The 21,014-nt window shown below is 46.9% G+C and overlaps 1 protein-coding gene across 8 annotated transcripts in view; it reads right to left on the bottom strand.

The window, feature by feature from the left end:
• The window catches only part of CADPS2 (calcium dependent secretion activator 2), a 651,719-nt gene that overhangs the window by 371,322 nt on the left and 259,383 nt on the right, over positions 1-21,014 (bottom strand). For all 8 annotated transcript variants that reach the window (XM_088457657.1, XM_088457656.1, XM_088457658.1 and 5 more), the window contains exons 9-12: positions 19,411-19,477; positions 11,229-11,337; positions 10,849-11,052; positions 8,646-8,782 (exon numbers count right to left, since the gene is read on the bottom strand). In XM_088457657.1, the coding sequence (XP_088313783.1) occupies positions 8,646-8,782; positions 10,849-11,052; positions 11,229-11,337; positions 19,411-19,477 (517 nt within the window). The remainder of the gene's footprint in view (positions 1-8,645; positions 8,783-10,848; positions 11,053-11,228; positions 11,338-19,410; positions 19,478-21,014) is intronic.

Here is a 21,014-nt window from a genome sequence, read left to right as displayed (position 1 = left end):
GAACCGGAACGTCCACCGGACGGACAGAGCATCCACCAGAGACGCCCCTTCGTCTCTTGTGCGAGACCCGTACACCGGCAACTTGTTGTTGTGCCGGGACGCCATGAGGTCGATTTCTGGAAGACCCCACCTGTCCACCAGTAGTTGAAAAACGTCCGGGTGCAGGGACCATTCCCCCGGATGAACGTCCTGGCGACTTAGAAAGTCCGCCTCCCAATTGAGCACTCCCGGGATGAAGACCGCTGATATGGCCGGAAGATTGCGCTCCGCCCAAACCAGGATCCGAGAGACCTCTACGAGAGCCGCCCGACTGCGAGTTCCTCCTTGCCTGTTTATGTAGGCCACGGTGGTAGCATTGTCCGACTGGACCTGCACCGGGCGACCCTGGAGAAACCGCTGTGCCTGCTGGAGAGCATTGAAGACCGCACGGAGTTCCAAGATATTTATTGGAAGCTCCGCTTCTGTCGGCGTCCACCTGCCCTGGAACAAGTGTGGACCCGAAACTGCTCCCCAGCCCCGAAGACTGGCGTCCGTTGTCAACAGGACCCAATTTGGAACCCAGAACGGACGTCCCTTGTTGAGGTGGGTCGTCTGTAACCACCACGTAAGGGACAGGCGAACCTCCTGGGTGAGCACAATCGTCTGGGACTTCAGAGACTGAGTCAGCCCGTTCCACTTGGACAGGATCAGGTGCTGCAGAGGTCTGGAGTGAAACTGGGCGTATTCCACCATGTTGAACACCGACACCATGGAGCCCAGTAACCTCATCGCCGAGTGTAAGGACACCCGGCGGCTGTGCAGACAACTGCGCACCCTTGACTGTAAAGCAGAGATCTTGTCCTCCGTCACGAAGATCCTTTGCTGTCCCGAGTCCAATAAGGCTCCAAGATGCAGAATCCTCCGAGACGGGATTAGAGTGGACTTCTGCCAGTTGATTAGCCAGCCGTGCCGTTGCAGGTCCAAGTGGCGTAACAGGAGCTCTGGAGATCCTGCCACCAATAACAGGTCGTCCAAATACGGCAACATGCGGACTCCCTGCTGCCGCAGAGAAGCCGCCATGACCGCCATCACCTTGGTGAAAACACGTGGTGCTGTTGCCAGGCCAAAAGGTAACGCCCGAAACTGGAAGTGGTCGCTGCTGATTGCAAACCTGAGGAACTGTTGATGGCGCCAAAGAATAGGGACATGCAGGTAAGCGTCCTGTATGTCCAATGACACCAAGTAGTCCCCAGGTTCCAGCGCCAGAATGATGGACCGTAGGGTCTCCATCCGAGACTTCGGGACCCGCAAAGACTTGTTGAGTGCTTTGAGGTTGAGAATCGGATGATATGACCCATTGGGTTTCTGTACCAAAAATAGATTTGAATAGAAACCCTGGCCCCTCTGGGAGAATGGAACCGTCACTATAACTCCAGCCTGGAGCATAGTGTGCAATACCTTCCGCAGCTCCGTAGCCTTGTTCCGGTCTGATGGGAGACCCGTGGTGAAGAAGCGAGCCGGGGGTCTGTGCCGGAAGGAGAGGGCGTATCCGTGGGAAACCACCTCCAGAACCCAAGTGTCTGTCGTAGTGGTCGACCAACACTGGGCGAACTGTAGCAGGCGGCCTCCCTCCCTGGGATCCCCCAAAGGGAGGCCCGGACCGTCAGGCCGCAGGCTTGTCATCTGGCTTGGGGGCCGGACGTCTGGTACTCCATGCCTGCTTCCGGGGCTTGACCGATTTCTTAGGGCCAGCCTGTCGAGGAAACGACTGTGGTTTGGGCCTGCCCTGGGCCCTAGATGACCGAAAGGACGATGGTCCCGAACCAGAAGGAGCAGCGCCCGACGGGAGACAGGCAGATTTGGCTGCCGCCAGCGTGGCCACAATCTTATCCAGATCCGGACCGAAGAGAACTTCTCCGGTAAACGGCAACGCTTCCAGACCTTTCTTGGAATCTGCGTCCGCCTTCCAGGATCGCAGCCACAAGGTGCGACGAGCAGCTACCGCTGCTGAAGAAATTCTAGACACCCGAGTACTAATGTCTAGAGCCGCCTCGTTGATGTAGGTGGCCGAATCACGGAGATTGCCAATCAACTCCGCCTGATCGGCCGGACAGTCGGATTCAAAAGAAGCCTCTAATGAATCCGCCCAGCGCTCCATCGATCTGGCAACCCAGCAAATGGCCATAGCCGGCCGTGCTGCCCCCCCTGCAAGGGAATAAGCGGACTTCAGGCAGATTTCTACCTTGCGGTCCGTAGCATCCTTAAGGGAGGACATGGATGGCATCGGCAATGTGGCACTACGGACAAGACGGGTCACGTGAGAATCCACCTGTGGAGGGGATTCCCACTTCGCAAAATAATTATCCGCGAACGGATAAGCCACCGCCAGACGTCTCTGCGGCTGGTATCTTTTGCCAGGTTGTTTCCACGCCTCCTCTAAATGGTCCACCAACTGACCCGAAAGAGGAAAGACTGTGGCATCGCCCTTCACATCTTTGAAAAAGGCATACTTAGATTTAGCCGCTGGGGGAACCTCGTCCTCAATCACCAAGGCTGTGCGGACCGCCCGAATAAGTCCAGGAATATATACTTTGGACTTAGCATCAGCGTCCTTAGTATGGAGAGGTTCCTGATCGTAAGGATCTAGAATCTCCCCATCATCAGACGTCCCTTCGTCATCCTCATAAGGAGCGGACAGAGACGCCACCGGCCTTTTATGAGACCGCATCACAGACTCCCCTTGCAACACATCCGACAAGTGCTGTACAGAACACGTCAGGGAGTTAACCCACGCTGGCTCCTTAGAACCCGGGAGCGGGGAAATAGGGAGACTGTGGGGTACCACCAATTGTCGTGGGAACCCCTGCATGGGTGACGACACCACAGACTGCTGGGACAAACCCATCGGAGTAAACGCGGGCTGCGGAGCTAACTGGCCCACTAAAGCTGTTAACGCCTGAGCGAAACAAGCCCAGGGCGGCTCCTGTACCGGTGCTGTAACCGTAATAGGCCGCGCCATGGACAAACACTGCCGGCAAAGGCCCTCCGCGCTACCCTCCCCCTCCGCTAACGGTACTTTGCACGTGGTACACTGTAGCCGGAGGGGAAAATCACTTTCAGACATGATGGCACCACGTATGTGACCTCTCTCACCAATTAAGTATTAAATAGGCGAGAGACCACCCTGCAGCACCGCACCGCAAGGGCTTTAGCAGAAAGAACAGGGACAGTAATAAAGCTGACAGTTTAGAGAAGAAAAGATTACAGGCAGCAGCGCTAGCACAGTCACATACAATGCAGAAAAATAACAATTCCTGCACTAACAGTGCTGATCACTCAACTACACAGACACAGGGCCTGGTAGGACACAGCGCTGCATACACAGACCTGACCACAGCGGAGGAGAGGTATGCGGGGGGACCCAGACCACGATGCTTCCGTCCAGCGCTTCCAGCAGCGTTCACCATGCGTTCTGGAGAAGATGGCCGCCGAGGAGCAGAGAGGAGGCTGGCCTGGGGGAGGAGCGCTGCCACAGGACCAGTCGGCAGCATGCAGAGAGGGCTGTGTGCAGCGGGGGAGGCGCCGGCTGTGAGACAGGGAAGGCGCGCTCCCCTGGCATGCATTTAACCCCTGGGATGCCGCAGCGCTACCGCTCTGCTGCGGTCCGCTGTCCCAGGGGGTAGTGGAAGCGCAGGTTGGTCGCCTGGCTCCACGCTGCAGCCAGTCCCCAGGGAGCCCCCTGCCTGGGGACTTAGGACCATGTGATCAGCGGGGACCCACCGCGGGACCCCGCTGCTTACCTCTGTCCCCCTTGAATCCGGCCATGGTCCGGAGCATCTGGGGTCACAGCTAGCTGTGACCCCAGACGCCCACCAGCATCCCCGGGTCAGTACCGGCGTTCTGGTACCGGCGGGGTGTAGGGAAGACAGCATGGACGTCAGGACTGACTGTCCATGCTGTTCATCCAGTTGTGCAGCCACAGCTGCATGAAGAATAAGCTTCAGGGGCTCTTCTAGCCCCCACTCCAACAGGTGCACCCGACTCCGGCCGGGCACCAAACTAAACTGAGGTGCCTTGGCCCGGGGGCGGGGTATAGGAGGGGGACCTAGTGCATCCTGGGAGGCTGAAAGCTTAACTCTTTGGTGCCCTGCGACTGACGTCACACCTATACCCCAAGGTATCCTGTGGATACCCTATGGACCCTGAAGTAGAAATAGTCATACATTACTAATTTGAGGTCAAGAAAAACTAAAATTATTTCAGAATGTTTTTACTAGCTCTATTTTTTGAGCTACACTACTTGCACTATACTGTATGTACATTAGTAATATAGTCATAGTGAAAAGCTATTTAAAAATAATCTGATATTTTCTTTATAGAAAATAAACAGTTTTAATTCAATCAATCACAAATAAGAACACAAAATGAAACAAACATACAGCATACGAAAGTACTATCTAATATAGTGGCATATTCATGGGGGTGCTTTCTCTTGCTTGTCGTTTGTACACCTCTTCTGGGGCATCTCTTGTCACTGTCCAACAGTAGTGATCACCTACCCTGACATCTTTGTTCCATTGCTGAAATGTCTTGGTGGAATCGTTCACTATGCTTGTCACTCAGTGCACCACAGTTATCTTGTGTGGGTAATCCCATGAGTCGCATATATTTGAATAGGGGAGGGGGCAAATAACCGATTCATTTAATTGGGTCATTAGGCCCTGTCCCCTCTGCGCGGAACGCAGATTGCTGGTAAGATTCTCTCCATTCTGCCCACATCACTAGGAATACCCCTACATCGTCATAAATGGGCTATATCTCGGAACTCAGAGCTAACTGAGAGTGTTAAATGTCATATTAATTCTTTGCATGCTGAAATCAATTAGAAGTAACTATTTTCACATCGGAAACATTTTCATTGTTGTGCAGTGTAATCTAACATCAGGTAGAGCTAGAATCACCATTCATGGATTAATGTGCCAGCAGATCCCACCAGTTATTCTCTGCTATCCCAGCAATGAAGTCACCAAATCCAATGTTATACTATTTTTGGAAGGCACACAGAGACAGACTTAAAGCCACTTTTGAGAGTTCTTGCTGTTGATAGTGACCAGCCCAAGTAGAGACTAAGGGCCCGATTCAGACACTGACTAAGCTGCGAACGCACGCTATGGACGATAGTCGCCCATCTGCGCATGCGTATGCATCAATATGCGCAAACAAGCCACTGTGATCGGGAATTGTGCACTAGTAGCACACAGACTGGACGCTACTTTGAGTGACAGATCGTGCCGTTTGTGGGTGGTAACAGGGGAAGGTGCTTGTGAACGGGGGAGTGGTGCTGTGAACACAGGCTTGTCTGGGCGTCTAAACTGCATTTTAAGGGTGTGCATAATTAGCATGGAGGAGTCATTGTACACGTCACTTGGTTGTATTTCAGCCTGCAGTGATCGCATTGCTCGTGGTGGGGTAGGGTCGACCTCAAGGGCTGCGAGCAGCTCGGATAGCTCTCGATGATTCTGTTTAATCATACACCTCCTGGAGATGATGTTTGTAAAGAAAGAAAAGTGGGTGTTTTTAGACCAGGCAGTGCGATCGCGGAATTTGCATACCCAGCCCCTTTTGGATGCGAGAGAGAGCAGCTTGGCATCCGGGTCTGAATCGACCCCTCAATGCTCAGTCAGTACTGTCCAGCTAAGATCACTCAAAGGACCTCTTTAGTAGCCATCCAGATTCCCACAGTGGTGTGGCTTGTAGTGGGGAGGGTGAGAAATAGATCTTTGTGGCAGGTTTGGTAGCTGCTTATTAGAGAGATGGCATTGATTATCATCATCCTTCACATAGGCAAAATCATCACTCCAGCTTCTGGGTGGTAGAATTGAGTGTTGAACAAACAAAATGCCACATTTCCATTAGACAAGAAGTATAATCATCATATCAGGGGTATAACTCCTTACCATCTTTTTGGGAAAAATTCTTCTACAACCTAACCAGCATGTCCATTGATTTGTGTCTAAGGGGTCTATTTACTAAGCTGTGTTAGGAAATAAAGTGAATGGAGGTAAGGTACCAGCCAATCTGCTCCTGTCATTATTCAAACACAGCCTGCGACATGGCAGTTAGGAGCTGATTGGTTGGTACCTTACTTTCTCTCCTAACAAAGCTTAGTAAACAGACCCCTAAATCCTAGTACATAAAGTACTACAACTTGAAGCACAAGCAGTCATCACTTAGGGGCAGGGGCGTAACTAGAAAGTTGTGGGTCCCATAGCAAAATCTTGAAAGGGCCCCCCCTCTCCCCCAAACTACTATGCTGTGAATTTTGAAAAATACAATATTTACTATTGTCCCTGGTGAGTGCACTCTTTTCTCACAAAGAATGTGTGTGTGGGTGTCGCAGTGCACTCATAGAGGGAGCGGGGCATACCTTTAGTCAGAGGCACTGCATGGAGGCTCAGGTTCCAGGGACCAGGATACCTTCCAATCAGCAGAAGCAGCCAGCCCCGATAATCAGCGGCAGCCGGACAGCTCAGTCACCACGATCACCCCCGCCAGTCTGCCTTCACGGAGCACAGCATATGACAGATGCTGTTCGGCATGATGGTGCGGCAGCTGCGGTCCAATGCTGCCTAGCCGACCCTTACACATAGCCTCATGGAATTTGTAGTTAATTTTTAACTGCTCAGAGTCTGAACTATAGAAGATAAACTACAAATCCCATGTGCCAGTGCTACTCATTCATTCCCTGGCCGGCTGACTGGGTGCCTTGGACTCACAGGTGAGTGGTGACCAATCCGTGCGTGACCACTGGGTGCAGGGGGAGCGGCGGGCCCTGGAAGCAGCCCGGGCCCCATAGCAGCCGCACCCCCTGCACCCATGGTAGTTACGCCACTGCTTAGGGGTATATTTACTACAGTGAGAGTGTTTAGAAGTGGAGATGTTGCCCATAGAAATCAATCAGATTGTAGCTTTTATCTTCTAGAAGGTGCTGCACCATACTGTCGGCCATAATAATCTAACATCAGGTAGAGTTAGAATCACCAGTCATGGATTAATGTGCCAGCAGAGCCCACCAGTTATTCTCTCCTATCCCAGCAATGCAGTCACCAAATCCAATGTTATACTATTTTTGGTATACCATTTAATTAGCACCATGCAGAAGATCATAGCTAAAATCTGATTGGTTGCTATGGGCAACATCTCCACTTTAATAAATTTACCCCTAACGGTTTGTTTGTCATCAGTCATCTGGGGACCTGATGTATTCAGGTGACAGCAACTAATTTTAGGGACTTGGTACAGACTCACCTGCCTACATTTAAAAACAGTGCAAAGAATACATTGATCAATACATATACAAACTGGCAAGAGAGGATGCCAAGTGGGCTTAACCTTTATTTTCAATAGCTTGGCATCCTGATTTTGCCACACCACTGTTGCAAGCTAGACTGACAGCTACATCAGTTATCAAGGCTTTACTACATAAGAAATAGGACCCAAAGGATGGTTCTTTTTTTCTGTCACATTATTGTGCAATGTAGCTGCTTGAATCGAAATACAGTAGGCCATTAGCAGTGGCTGTTTCGAGTGACTGCAGCTACAGTGTATGAGAAGAACACAACTGTATCATACATATTTTAAGAAATAATAAGAACAAAACATGCATATGGCAACAAGAAATTAATGCAGTCTTCTGTGGTTATGTCAAAACATAGGAATATAATAGGTAGAAATATAATCGGTACAATAAGTCTGAATATGATATTTGGCAATATATATTATTTGTTAACTAAAGTACATAGATTGATTCTCTGCATTCCTCCCTATTAGGTTTGAAGTGGTTCCATGCAATAACACTGACTAGAGATAGGCAGGTAGAAAGTCTGAGCTAAATAGAAGATATAGGTCTCACTACAATCAATTATTCTGAAGTATTTTTAATTGTAATAAAGTCAGTATATTTGTAATTGTATATGAATATTACCATTTCCTTAGTTGAAAATTACATTTAAGTTAAATTGTGTAAATGCCTGCTAAATTGAAGGTGTTTTTAAATATAACTAACCCAAATTATTATTTAAAATAAAGCTTTTCTGCTGGAACAGTCATAACCTAATGAGAAAACACTGGAATAAAAAAAATAAAACAGCAAAACGGATGGACTCAACAAATTATGATGTACCTTTCACAATGTGTTCATTGAAAACTATAGTATTATAAAATAAATAATATTTTTTAATTAAAAAAATATTCAGTCTCATTGTACAGGCATTTGGCTTTCTGTCTGATTTCAGACCCCATGCCAATAGTTAATTTTATTTTTATTTTCACAAATTCAAAATTTCTAAATACAACATACCATGAGAAAAGAAGAGCCTAACCTTAAAATGCCTATGTTAATGTTGGTAAACCCCTCAAACTCTGGTTTCCCCCTTATTAATCTTTTAGTTGTTCACTGTATTAAAATAACATTTTAGAACTGGTTTGAATCTTTTCCCCAGCTATTGAGTAGCACAGCAGTAATCTTCAAATGTATCATTTTCAAATTTACGGTCAACTGATTAAAACATATTGAAGCGCATTTACTGAATGAGTTAAGAAATTGGCACTTTACGACAACTATTTCTCACTTTTAATTTCTTCTACCCAACCACCCTAATACTTACCAGACAAGAATAGGAATCATTTAATCGGTGATCCAATGTCTGCTGCTGGAGCACTTTAAAGAGTGAAGTATGGTCAAAGCTGCAGGGATTAGCAGATATAAACTCATCCATCCCATGTCTTTGCCCGCGATCTGTGCCTGTTTGCAGAAAAAAGGCATTTGTACAGTACAAAAGCATACGCTCAAATACTATACTACATTTACACTTTTTTATATACTTCAGTTTAAAAACTGATCAACACGTAGAGTAGTGCTTAATTCACTGACATTGATGTTATGACCTTGGTGCATTTCAAAGCACTTAGCAAACATTCAGTCTAAAAAGAAAATGGTCTGAGAAAAAGCTCTACCGTGTTGCACATTTTCACCCTTGCATTGTTCTTTCTGGGAATAGGACTATAGCAATACACATTACAATATTTAAAAAAAAAAAAAAAACATTCAGCACAACTAGAAATCTACTTTCCAAATGGCAAACTAGAGCAGAAATGAACATGTTAGCAAAAGGTAGGTCACTTACAGTCTTTGTTTTGTGCTATGCTTTTAATGAGACAAACCTTGGTAGAGTAATGGGAAGTGTTGCATATAGCAAAGCAACGAGAAAGGAATTTATAACCTTCAAGCGAAAAAAGGAAATGTAAACAGAGCAGTACACCCAGAGTATACCTATCTTCTTCATACTATGTGCTTCTAAATGGTAGTGGAAGGACCAAATGCATTGTTCTTCGCAGATGCATCTTTCAACGCCTTTAAACCCTGCGGGTTTATCAAAAGACAAGCTGTACTGATTGCTTTCGTTAATGGTATGTTTTGTTACAAACATCCATGTGAATTATCTAGCACATATAGACAGTAAGAGCCAAGAGGGTTGGTTATCCAACAGAACATTAGCTCAGTTTGATACCAAAGTTCATTTTGGGTGAACAATCTGTTTAAAATCATCTTAACATGGCCCCATACAAAGAGGCTTTTGGCTCTTTGTTCCTTAAAATGTAAATGTCTATCTTTCTATGTTAGTTACCACAAATGTGCTACCCTAAGTGAACTATTGAGATACAACTCACTACCAACCTGAGGTTTCTAAAGGAAGGAAGACAAAGGCTTATTGATTAATGCCAATTACAGAATCCGGTTCCTCATAAAACTCCTTATTGATTTGTGGCCATGATGCTAACATAATCAGTCACATTGAGAAATTTAGCCCCAGATCATATTGATCCATGTCAAGTGCAACGACCAACTAGATTTGCAGATGGAAGAATTATTTCATTCAAGCTGAAAGACGTGCAGCTTCACATTTTTCTGTAGATATCTTTACTAATTTAGATCATTCAGCTTTGCACTGTCAAAGCAAGAGTCACATTCATTTGACAGACTTCACAAGGTAAACGCAGGACAGAAGCACAATGGGAATGTGCAGTGGTTGCTTTAGGTGTAAGTCAGAACTATGGGAAGTGACAATTTTTTAACTCATAATCAAGTAGAACAAATTGATGTGGCATTGTAAAGTCCTTATATAAGTTGTCAACCTAGGACTACATTATGTACTCTATCAATGTCAAACCTCACATGCCTTTTATTGGTACCGACTAGAAAACGCATTCAGACTTCTACAATGTACATATTGCACACACATACAGAATATACATACAAGTATACATTACACAAACATATACTTTGCAACACAAACTCAATCTTTTCATATCATGAAGAGGAAATGTAATGGTACAGTTTAGGAAAACACAATAATAGCAAACTGTTCAAATAAAAGAACATTGTGTGACAAACGTTGTTGACCATAGTAAAGTAGTATTTTCCATACCTGCATGATTTATAATGAAGTCATATACATGACTCAACTAAATTAGAGACAGGAGTTGATAATGATGTACTTAAAATGCTATAAAGCATATAATCATGGTAAGTGGTTTAGAGCTGTGCAGAAGTTGACGTATAGTCTTCAATTGTTTACATTCTATAAAAACTTCCAAAACAGAAAATATACATATATAAAATGATGGTGTTTTAATTAAAATAATCAGTATTTTAACATACCCTTTTAAATGTTAGTCATTTGGTATATATCAATAATGCAGTAACTCATTGCTTAAAAAAAAGTTGAATGTACTGGATACTAAATTCTCATTTACTTTATGTAGTGGCTATTCATGACATTGTCTATTAACTACATCAGGATAACGTACTTGTCTGCAATGCCTCCATGTGAGCATTTGTCCCTTTAGGATTTGATTTCTGTGCATGGTTTGAAGCGATAGGTTTATACGATTGTCCTGTTGCTCTGTACATTGCCTGTACCCACAGTACTCTATCTTGTTCATCATCACTGGCAAAAATGACAGTGTCACCTTCTTTCACTGCATTGAAGAACCACCGGCCACCCTGGAGACCTGTCAAAATGGAGCAAAGAATAAAAATGTCACATTTTTTTTTTTTTAAATATTTAACTAATGTAAATGATAAATGCTTGAAATTTTCAGCACCAATATCAATGAAACTAGTTTTTAGGGGTTGCAGTTAATCCAAAATATGATTATATCATGTATTATAGAAATAAATCAAGTACCTGACTGAGGATCAGTGTAATCCACTGTGTAACCTTCAAGTTGCATTAGTTCTTGGGGCTCAGCTTTTTTTTCCCTGTAACTACACATGGCAAATGTGTATTGGCTCACCTGAATAGGCAAAGTAAATAAAATGAATTAACATAAATCACATGATGTTTCTGAACTATACAAAGTATGTCCCATAGTACAATGTTTGTTTAGAAACTATCATCAATAGTAAAATTATTTTACTCCATAACTGGCAGTAACCTGTACATTAGCACAATTATTTATTGAGTGCTTGTCACTTCAACTTTTTAATCGTTATAGCGAAACAGATGCTTACAGGAAACTGCAGGCACTTGAATTGAAAAATGAGAGTTAGTTCGAAGTCCATAGGGTACACAGGAAGACCTTGGGGTGTAGGTTGGATCTGGATCCCGGGCATCACACAGTTAAAGCCTTTGCTCCCAGGATGCACTGGTCCATCCTCCCTATACCCCGCCCCTGTGCCAGAGGCACCTCAGTTGGTAAGTAGCCAAAGGCCAGAGGAGGATAAGAAAGAAGGAAGACTGGTACACACATGAATCACACTCTCACAGAGAAGGAGACGGGAAACTGGTGACCAGAAATATAGCCCATATGAAGCCAGGTGCCCTGTGGCCCCTATGGACGTCGAAGAAAGTGTTAACAAAGGTAAGTTCTTACCATAACTCTAATTTTCTTCTTCAGGGTCCATAGGTTCCACAGGGAGACCTTGGGGACGTCCCAAAGCAGTCCTTTTAAGGGTGGGGATGCTACTGCGCTGAGAGGAGAATACGGCGCCCAAAGGAAGCATCCTGAGAGGCAAAGGTATCAAATGCATAGAACCTTAGAAACGTCTGAATGGAAGACCACGTGGATGCCTTACAAAGCTGAACAGCCTAGGCACCATGGCGAGCCGCCCACTAGGGGCCCACAGACCGAGTAGAATGAGCAGTAACAGAAGCCGGAACAGGCAGGCCTCTGAGATAGTCATACAAAGCCATCTGGCCAATGTTTGTTTATTGGCTGGCCATCTCTTTTTGTGAAATCCATAGAACACAAATAAGGATCCGATTTCCGAAGGGAACTGGTACGGTCCCCATAAATCATGAGAGCGCGGACCACATCCAAATGAGGCCTCACCAGCTGAGAGGTCTGGTGACAAAGACCAGTACTATGATTTCCTGATTTATATGGAAATGAGAAACCACCTTAGGAAGAAACTCAGGGTGAGTGTGAAGCACAGCCCTGTCCTGGTGAAATATCAGAAAGTGGGGACAACAGGACAGCTCCCCCAATTCTGACACGCTCCTGGCAGATGCAATAGCCAGAAGAAAAAGTCTTCACTGTGAACCACTTGCGTTCCACAGAATTAAGGGGTTCAAATGGAGGACCCAGGAGGGCACGAAGAACTACTGACAAATCGCACGGAGCCACTGGAAGGACAAAGGGAGGTTGAATCCAGAGGATACCCTGGAGGAATGTGTGGACATCCAGTAGTGGAGCAAGTCTACGCTGCAACCAAATGGATAGAGCAGAGACATGCACTTTCAGGGAAGCAAGGCAAAGTCCAAGGTCCAATCCAGCTTGAAGGAAGGCCAGGACTCTAGAAATCCTAAACACTTGAGGATCGCTTCTGGTATGACGCAATTGGAAATATGTACACCACATTCTATGGTAGATCCGAGCAGAGGCTGGCTTACGCGCTCTGAGCATAGTGTTGACAACAGATATAGAGAATCCTTTTGACCTCAGGAGGGATGTCTCAAGAGCCACGCCATCAAAGACAGAAGACCCAGGTCAGGGTAAAGGCAAGGACCTTGACACAACAGGCCCGGACGTTGAGACAGCAGGAACGAAGTGTCGATGGAAAGACTCTGAAGATCTGAGTAACAGTGACGTCTTGGCCAAGCTGGAGTCACCAGCAGGAAAGTGCCTCAGTCTTGTTTGAACTTCTGAAGAACTCGAATAAGAAGGGGGACTGGAGGATATAGGTAAGCAAACTGGAAGGTCTATTTCACTGGTGCGTCTACAAAGGTTGCCTCGGCATCTCATGTTATAAACCCATACACTAGCAGTTTGTGATTGTGTCAGGAGGCCATGAGGACCACCTCTAAGAGGACCCATTTGTTCACTAGGAGTTGAAACGCCTCTTGGACAAGCGACCATCCCCCGGGATGCATGTAGTGACTGCTGAGGAAGTCTGCTTCCCAATTGAGAATGCCCGGAATGAACACTGCAGAGATGGCCGGGAGGTGACCTTTGGCCCATGTCAGAATGCGTGACACTTCTGTCATTGCTACCCGACTGAGTGCCTCCTTGATGGTTGATGTAAGTCACATTTGTGGCATTGAAGGACTGGACCTGTACAGGTTGTCCGTGAAGTATGTGCTGGGCCAGGTTGAGGGTCCTGTAGACAGCTCGAAGTTCCAATATGCTGATTGCCAGGGTTGATTTGACTGATGTGCAACGATCCTGAAAGGAGTGCGGACTGGTCACTGCGCCCCACTAGCATCCATTGTTAAGATTACCCAGTCCGGGAACCAAAAGGGGCAACCCTTTGTTAGATGAGATGTCTGTAGCCACCAAGATAGAGAAAGATGCACCTCTGAAATGAGCACCATCGTCTGAGCTTTGATCAGATGGTGGGAGCCCGTTCCACCTGGAGAGGATCAGCTTTTGCAAAGGCCTGGAATGGAACTGAGCAAATTCCACCATGTCGAAGGCGGACACCATGAATCCCAGAACCTGCATTGCTGAGTGGATTGACACTCGGCGACTGTGGAGACATCTGCGCATTCGTAGTTGAAGTGTGGAGATCTTGTCTGATGTCAGAAAGATTCTCTGATACTGAGAATCCAGCAGGGCTTCCAGATAAATCATTTTCTGTGAGGGATTGAGGGAGGAATTTTTCCAGTTGATTAACCATCCGTGCTTGTGCAGGAAAGCAATGGTTAACTACAGACACTGGTGAAGCACTTATGGGGATACTGCTAGGAGCAGGAGGTCATCCAGGTATGGAAACAGTCAGAAATCCTGACAGCGCAGGTGGGCCACCTGATAGCCATAATTTTGGTAAAACACCCATGGAGCTGTGTAAAGTCCAAAGGGCAGAGCCTGAAATGGGAAGTGTTGCCATAGTATAGCAAACTGGAGATATCGCTGATGTGAGGGTGCTATAGGTACCTGTAGGTACACGTCCTGAATATCCAGAGATACTATAAAGTCCCCAGGCTCCATAGCTAGGATGATGGAGCGTAGGGTTACCATCCTGAACTTTGGCAACCTTAGGAATTTGTTCAAGGATCTGAGGTTGAGGATACGCCGATGAGACCCATTCAGCTTCTGAACCAGAAAGAGTTGAATAATAACCAGTCCCTCACTGAGAGAGTGGGACTGGCACAATTACCTCTGCTTGCAGCAAGGGCTGCATGGCTTTCTGGATTTGTAAGGCCTTGTTTGGATCTGAATGAGGGCTTGTGTAGAAAAACTGGTGGGGAGATAGTCTGAGAAATGAGAGGGCGTACCCATTGGAGACCACTTTTCTTACCCGAGTATCTGTTGTGTTTTGACAACCAGTACTGGGTGAACTGAAGAAGTCGGCCTCTAACTCTGGGATATCCCAGAGGGAGGCCCGTCCCGTCAGGCTGAGTGTCTATCCTTGGGCTTTGAAGCAGGGTGTCTGGTGTTTGAGGTCCGCTTGGTCCTGGTTTGGCGGCTCTAGTGGAAGCCGGCTGCCTAGTAAAGGACTGACCTTTAGGTTTTCTGAGGCCTAGTAGAAGTAGTTACAATCTTGCCAAGGTCTGTGTCCAACAAGATTTCCCCATTGTAGGGTAACCCTACTAGGCCTTTCTTGGAACCCACATCAGCCTTCCATGAGCGTAGCCACAGGGTACTGTGGGCAGACACAGGAGACTGGCATCTAATGTCGCTTTTCCAAAATAGGAAGCTGCATCCCAAATGTGAGCAACAAAAGGCATCTGATCCCTAGAAGCAGGGAAAGAGAGTCTTCAAGTGCATCAGCCAAGCCCTCCATATCTTTAGCCACCCATGCAAGTCATGGTTGGACGGCAACAGTCCCTGGAAAAGACCATATAGATTTCAGGCAAGCTTCTGCTTTCCTATCCGTAGGATCCTTCAAGGAATAGGCAACGTAGCGCTTTTAAATAAACGTGTAACATGAGAATCCACCGCAGGGGGGTGTTTCCCATTTTGCACAATGAGCCACAGGAAAAGAGTAACATGAGGTTAGTACCAGGCAATTGCCAGGCTGCAGCCATGAGTTCAGCTAAATGATCCAATAGAGGGAATTCTGCAGAAGCTACTTTCTGTCATTTAAAAAGAGGGTGCCTGGATTTAGGGGCTGGCTCGTCATCTTCTATTAATAAGATGGATCTGACAGCTCACACGAAGGCAAGAATATTAATTTATGACCGACTCATCCTCCTCCGGAGGGGAGTCATGCTTGGACTGTGACAATAACACAGGACGTGTATAGGAATTACTGGGTAGAGGTTTCCCACCTTGCAACATGGTTTGAAAGGCATGAAATGTAGCCATCAGACTCTGTACTGAGTTAAAGAGTATGTCTACACATGATGGGGGTACAGGAGGTACCTGTATCACCTGCAGTGGATGTGACAACCCCAAAGGGGGCATTACATCCTGCTGTGATAACCCCCTCGGGGGAATTACAGCCGGATCCATTAGGCGGTCTGCAATAGTGGCCAGTACCTGAGCAAAGGAGCCCAGGTTATATATATGAAATCCTCCTTACTTAAGCCTGCAGCCCATAACTTGCCTGATAGCAGTATGGGGGCAAATGCCTGTTAATACTCCTGCCTTTGCTAGATATAGCTGCAGAGTAAATGGCACACAACATGGCGCTGGGTATAAATGCAACCACCGTGTATGTAGGATACTAATAGCTAGCAATATGCTGGTCCTGTCTTATGCCTAGGTAAGCTGCAGGAGCACACAGCCCAAATATGGCACAGTGCAATGAATGTATGTGACAAAACCTCACAAATACTTAGTTCTATAAATGTGAGGCACAGGAAAACCCCTGAATACATCTGTATTTTAAGGTAATAGTCTGAAAAAACACTGGTCCTGACTGATGCTTGGATAAGCTGCAGGAGCCCACTGCCTAAGTACGCGACACACAGGTCCTGTCTGTCTGACACTTTGGTAAGCTGCAGGAGCCCTTTGCCTAAATATGGCACAGTGTAGTGCAGTATGTGTCAGACCTCACAAATATTATCTTTTATATATGTGAGTTATAAGAACCACCTTAACTACACCTGTATTAGGTTAGAATTAGAGGAAAGGTATAGATATATGCTGCTAGTTAGGAAACAAAGACACAGACAGGCAGCGCTAGCATAAGTCACATACAATGCAGAAAGTATACTGCAAAGTGGCACTACAATCAACTGCCCAGATTCAGTGTCTGGGAAGGCTATAGTACTGCTTACACCAACCCAATGGAGAGGTATGCAGGGGGACTGGACCACGCAACGGCCTGAGAGATCGGCGAGTGCAGCATCCAAGAAAATGGTCGCCGGAGACCTCAGAGGGGGTGTGGCCACAGGAGAAAACAGCCCATCAAAGCCAGACCGCAGTGGAAAGGCGCACTGAGCTGAGGGGAGGAGTCGCTAAAACCGGGAAGGCCGTCTCCCCTGGCTGACTAATAACCCTCAGGACGCTGGCTCCCTCACCAAACAAAAGTCCCTGGTGGTCTAGTGGCGCGCAGGGTATTGTGTGCCTGCTTCTACAGTCAGCACCTCCAGTCTGTCCCCAGAGACCGGAGGTAGGACTGCTAATACGCGAGCGTGACCCACTCTTACTTGTCCCCCTATGTCCTGCCGCAGTCCAGGATGTCCCGCGGGGCCTGGCTAGCACTGAAATCCCCAGATCGGTACTGGCGTTTGCAGCGCCGGCAGGGTGACAGAAAGGCAGCACAGACGTCCTATGGACAGTCTGCTGCTGCTCACTTTGTAGATGGAGGAACCATCCAAATCATAAAAATAAAATTAGCTTTGGGGCTGCTAAACAGCCCCCTGTTTTAACAGTGAACAGACTCTGGCCGGGCACCAACTATAACTGAGGTGCCTCTGGCTCGGGGGGGTATATAAGGAGGATGGACCAGTGCATCCTGGGAGCAAAAGCTTTAACTGCGTGGTGCCTGGGATCCAGATCCAACCTACACCCCAAGGTTTCCCTGTGGAGCCTATGGACCCTGAAGAAGAAAGGAAAATTGTTGGGGATAAGGGGTATACGTAGTATAAACACAGTCTCCCCTGCGCCAGATCCTGCTAGAATAGGTTCCTCTGTAGAGCAGTGACTAAGGGCAGTATTCAATTAGTTTTGCACCCGCGATAAAAGTTTTGCATGCCGGACTTTTCGCCTACATCGCATATTTTAGTAGCCAAAACTTATTGTGTGTGTATCTGCTATTCGCCATATTCAATTCCAAAAGACGTGAAAATGGCGACACGCAAAGTCAGAACATGCGAAAAGTGGTGTCAGAATCGGGGAAATCAGCCTGAACCCCCCCAAAAAATATGCAGTAACATTGGGGATCAATGTAGTAGTGCTCGATTATTCCTAATACAATGGCTCGGGTTACTTAAGTTCCCACATTTGCCTCTAATCAGCGTCACAAGTGGTGAAGAATAGTATTAAGCAGTATTTTTTGGAGAAAATAAGTATTCCTGTCAAATTTGGGGTACCTGAAAATGGGTGCTAGCATATTTTAACGTCTCTAAAGTGTAGTTTTAAAAAAGTGAAATCTCTCCCTCATAAAATCACCTGCAATCCCAAAAACACTTGACCCCCTTCTTAGAGCACCCCCAGAACTTTATATCACTAGTTTGCGAACTTGTCCCCCCACTTTGTGCTTTCTTGCCCCCAAATTCAAAGTACTTTTTTGGGGTGTTCTTTAGCTTTTTCCTGGAACTTTTTGACGCAGTTGTCCTTTGGGGGGCTGTCCCAAGGGTGTTGAGTGGTTTCCCCATCTTTGCACCCCAAAATAAAAATTAATCTCTTTCAAGTAGACACATTTATCAATTCCATCGACGTTTCATTCCCATAACGTACCATTATCAAGAAATTACATATCCATCTAGTTGTTACACCAGCCAAGAAAAAAAGTGAATACAAGCACTACTCACCTGGAATACGCCTATATCCCAGCCTTGATCGCATGCACCTGATCAAACAACAAGTTTAAGGATGCATACCAGCACTCCTGATTAGTTCCGACTCCCATTGATGACATCATCAGACCTGCTACCAATATTGTTGCACATTGTCATAGAGACAAGGTACTTGCGTTCCACTGAAGGAGCACATTATATATGGCCACCACATAAAAACCCATAATTATATGGTGTATCCTCCGGCAACAAACAAACTATAATAGTGCCCCTTACACACTATGCCACACAGTAATGCCCCTTACACATTATACCCCCATCAACTCACCACCCCATGTCCTTCCAGCAGCCTCTCACCTGCCACTGTTCTATCAGCAGCCAGGTGTGGATTTGGTGCCAGGCTGCCAGCTAGCGCGCCGACAGGCATTGGCAGACAAGGACAGACAGCACCGGTGCAATTTGAATCTGGCACCGGTCACGAGGCAATCGGAGCTCGCAGACCGGCAGCCAATCAGGAAGAGCAACTGCTGAGTGGCTGCTCCCGTTCAGCAAGCTCTGATTTCCTTGTGACTGGTGGTGATGTCTCTCCATGTCTGCCTGGCGCCACCAAATCAACATCACTGACACCCGGGCCTCCCTTGGTGGCCCTGACTGAATCGGCCCACACTGTGTGCGTGATTGGGTGCAGTGGGAGCGGTGGGCCACAGAGGCAGCTCGAACATCATAGCAGCCGCACCTCTTGCACCCACGGTAGTTAAGCCACTGTTTGTATGCATGTTAGCAAACGGTGGGGTGTTTTTTTAGGATCAATGGAATGGGGTTATAGACTAGTACAATGCAAACAAACAAAGATTGCAGGTGTACTTCAGGGTCCAGTCTTCAACCTGGGCAACACCGGGTATCCCAGCTACTCTATAAATATATCAAATAATATAATACATCACAGTCTACATTTTGTGCCTTGTGCAGTGAGTACACAAGCAGTCTGTAATGAGCACAGTAGAAACATTAAACATACCTGAACAAGGACAAAGTAACGTTTCTTCCATCGTTTCCAAACCTTCTGTCCCACAGCATATAAATATCTAGGAACAACAAACAGAATTGGTTAATTTTATTATGGCAGCATTTGAAGTACATTTATACATCTGGATGTATACATTCATAAGTGTGCACACATAGGGTCCATGGTGTGCCCAAGGACATGATAATGCAGGACATTGTCTCTGAGCTTATCAGGAAAATTACTGATGTGGCCGGCGTTCTGATGAGAAGACAATGTCAGCGAGTCACCCAATGACTCACAAAACATAGCAGCGCAGAGTTGCCTTCCCATTCACTCCATGTCTTAATTATCTCCACCCTCAGAGGATCAAAGGATGGTCCAGTTCTGTGAGTTGTACTTGTACTATATAAAATATAGTGTCCACTTCTATTTAGAATAATATAAATTGGGGGCCATTAATGAGTGACATAATTGGAATGCAGTCATTAAGTCAACACCACAATGTCGACAGCGATAATGTAGACACTGTAGATGTGGCAGCAGCAGCAGAAAGTAAAAAATGTTCATTTGTCAACTTGTGAAATGTCAACTTTCTGCATGGACCAGTGTGTTAGGGTTTGGCTATGAAGCACAGGGTTAGGATTAGGCTATGGGAGGGGAGTATTATAAATAGACACTAGGGGGAGGGTTAGGGTTACGCTGCGGCGGAGGGAGATGTAGTTGGCACCTCAGCACAAACAATCCTGACAGCAGTCAGAATACGGGTTCCAGAATCCCGATGGCTGGGATCCCCACGGTGAGTATGGTTAGGGGGAGGCTTAGGGTTATGCACTAGGAGGAGAGTTAGGGAGAAGGTTAGGCACTAGGGGGAGGTTAGGGTTAGGCTGCAGGAGGGGAGGGATACGGTTAGAATACTTACCTGCATGTGTCGGGATTTCCACCATGGGATTCTGACTGCCAACATTATCAGCACCCGGACCGTGTACCCAGTGGCGTCACTAGGGGGGTGCGGACCGCACCGAGTGTCACCCTGCGAGGGGGTGACACCAAAAGCGCCTGCACACCCCTCCTGCTCCCACAGTCCACAGTATACTGCCCGCACCACCAATCCACCCCTCTGCGGCCGCTGGTATAAAAAGTACCTTCACCCTTGTCTTCCCAGAATGCTGGGCATTCTGGAAGTAGCGCTGATGAGGGAGCGGAGCTGTGCTCCAGTGACAGTTCTGTCAGTCAGTGCCGCCGGGCCGGTTCACGCAGAGCCGAACACTACAGTGGCGGCGGCCACCCTCCACTCACCCACGGCCGCTGCTGCGATCGGAGCTCAGCTCCGATTGGGCAGCACTACAGAACAAACTAAATTTGCTATGGGGAGCTGCTGCACATGACAGCCCCAGCAGCTCCCCCACAATCCTTTGCGGAGCCTGTCAGTCACCACTGACGATGGCTCCGCCTACAGCCCCTCAGCATCTCGGCCCTGCCGCCAAGACAGGCTCAGCAACAAGCAGCCTGCCCTGCATGATGGGAACAGACAAGCAGCGGGCAGCCAGACAGAGGAGCAGCAGCAGGTAAATGTTAATGGGTACATGGACAGACACTGGGGCTGAGGGGTGGTTCCT

This window comes from Taudactylus pleione, unplaced genomic scaffold (assembly GCF_031769625.1).
Source record: "Taudactylus pleione unplaced genomic scaffold, aTauple2 ptg000041l, whole genome shotgun sequence".
Taxonomy (NCBI): Eukaryota; Metazoa; Chordata; class Amphibia; order Anura; family Myobatrachidae; genus Taudactylus; species Taudactylus pleione.
Note: the sequence above shows the minus strand (reverse complement) of the source record. Positions and strands in the feature narration are given on the sequence as shown.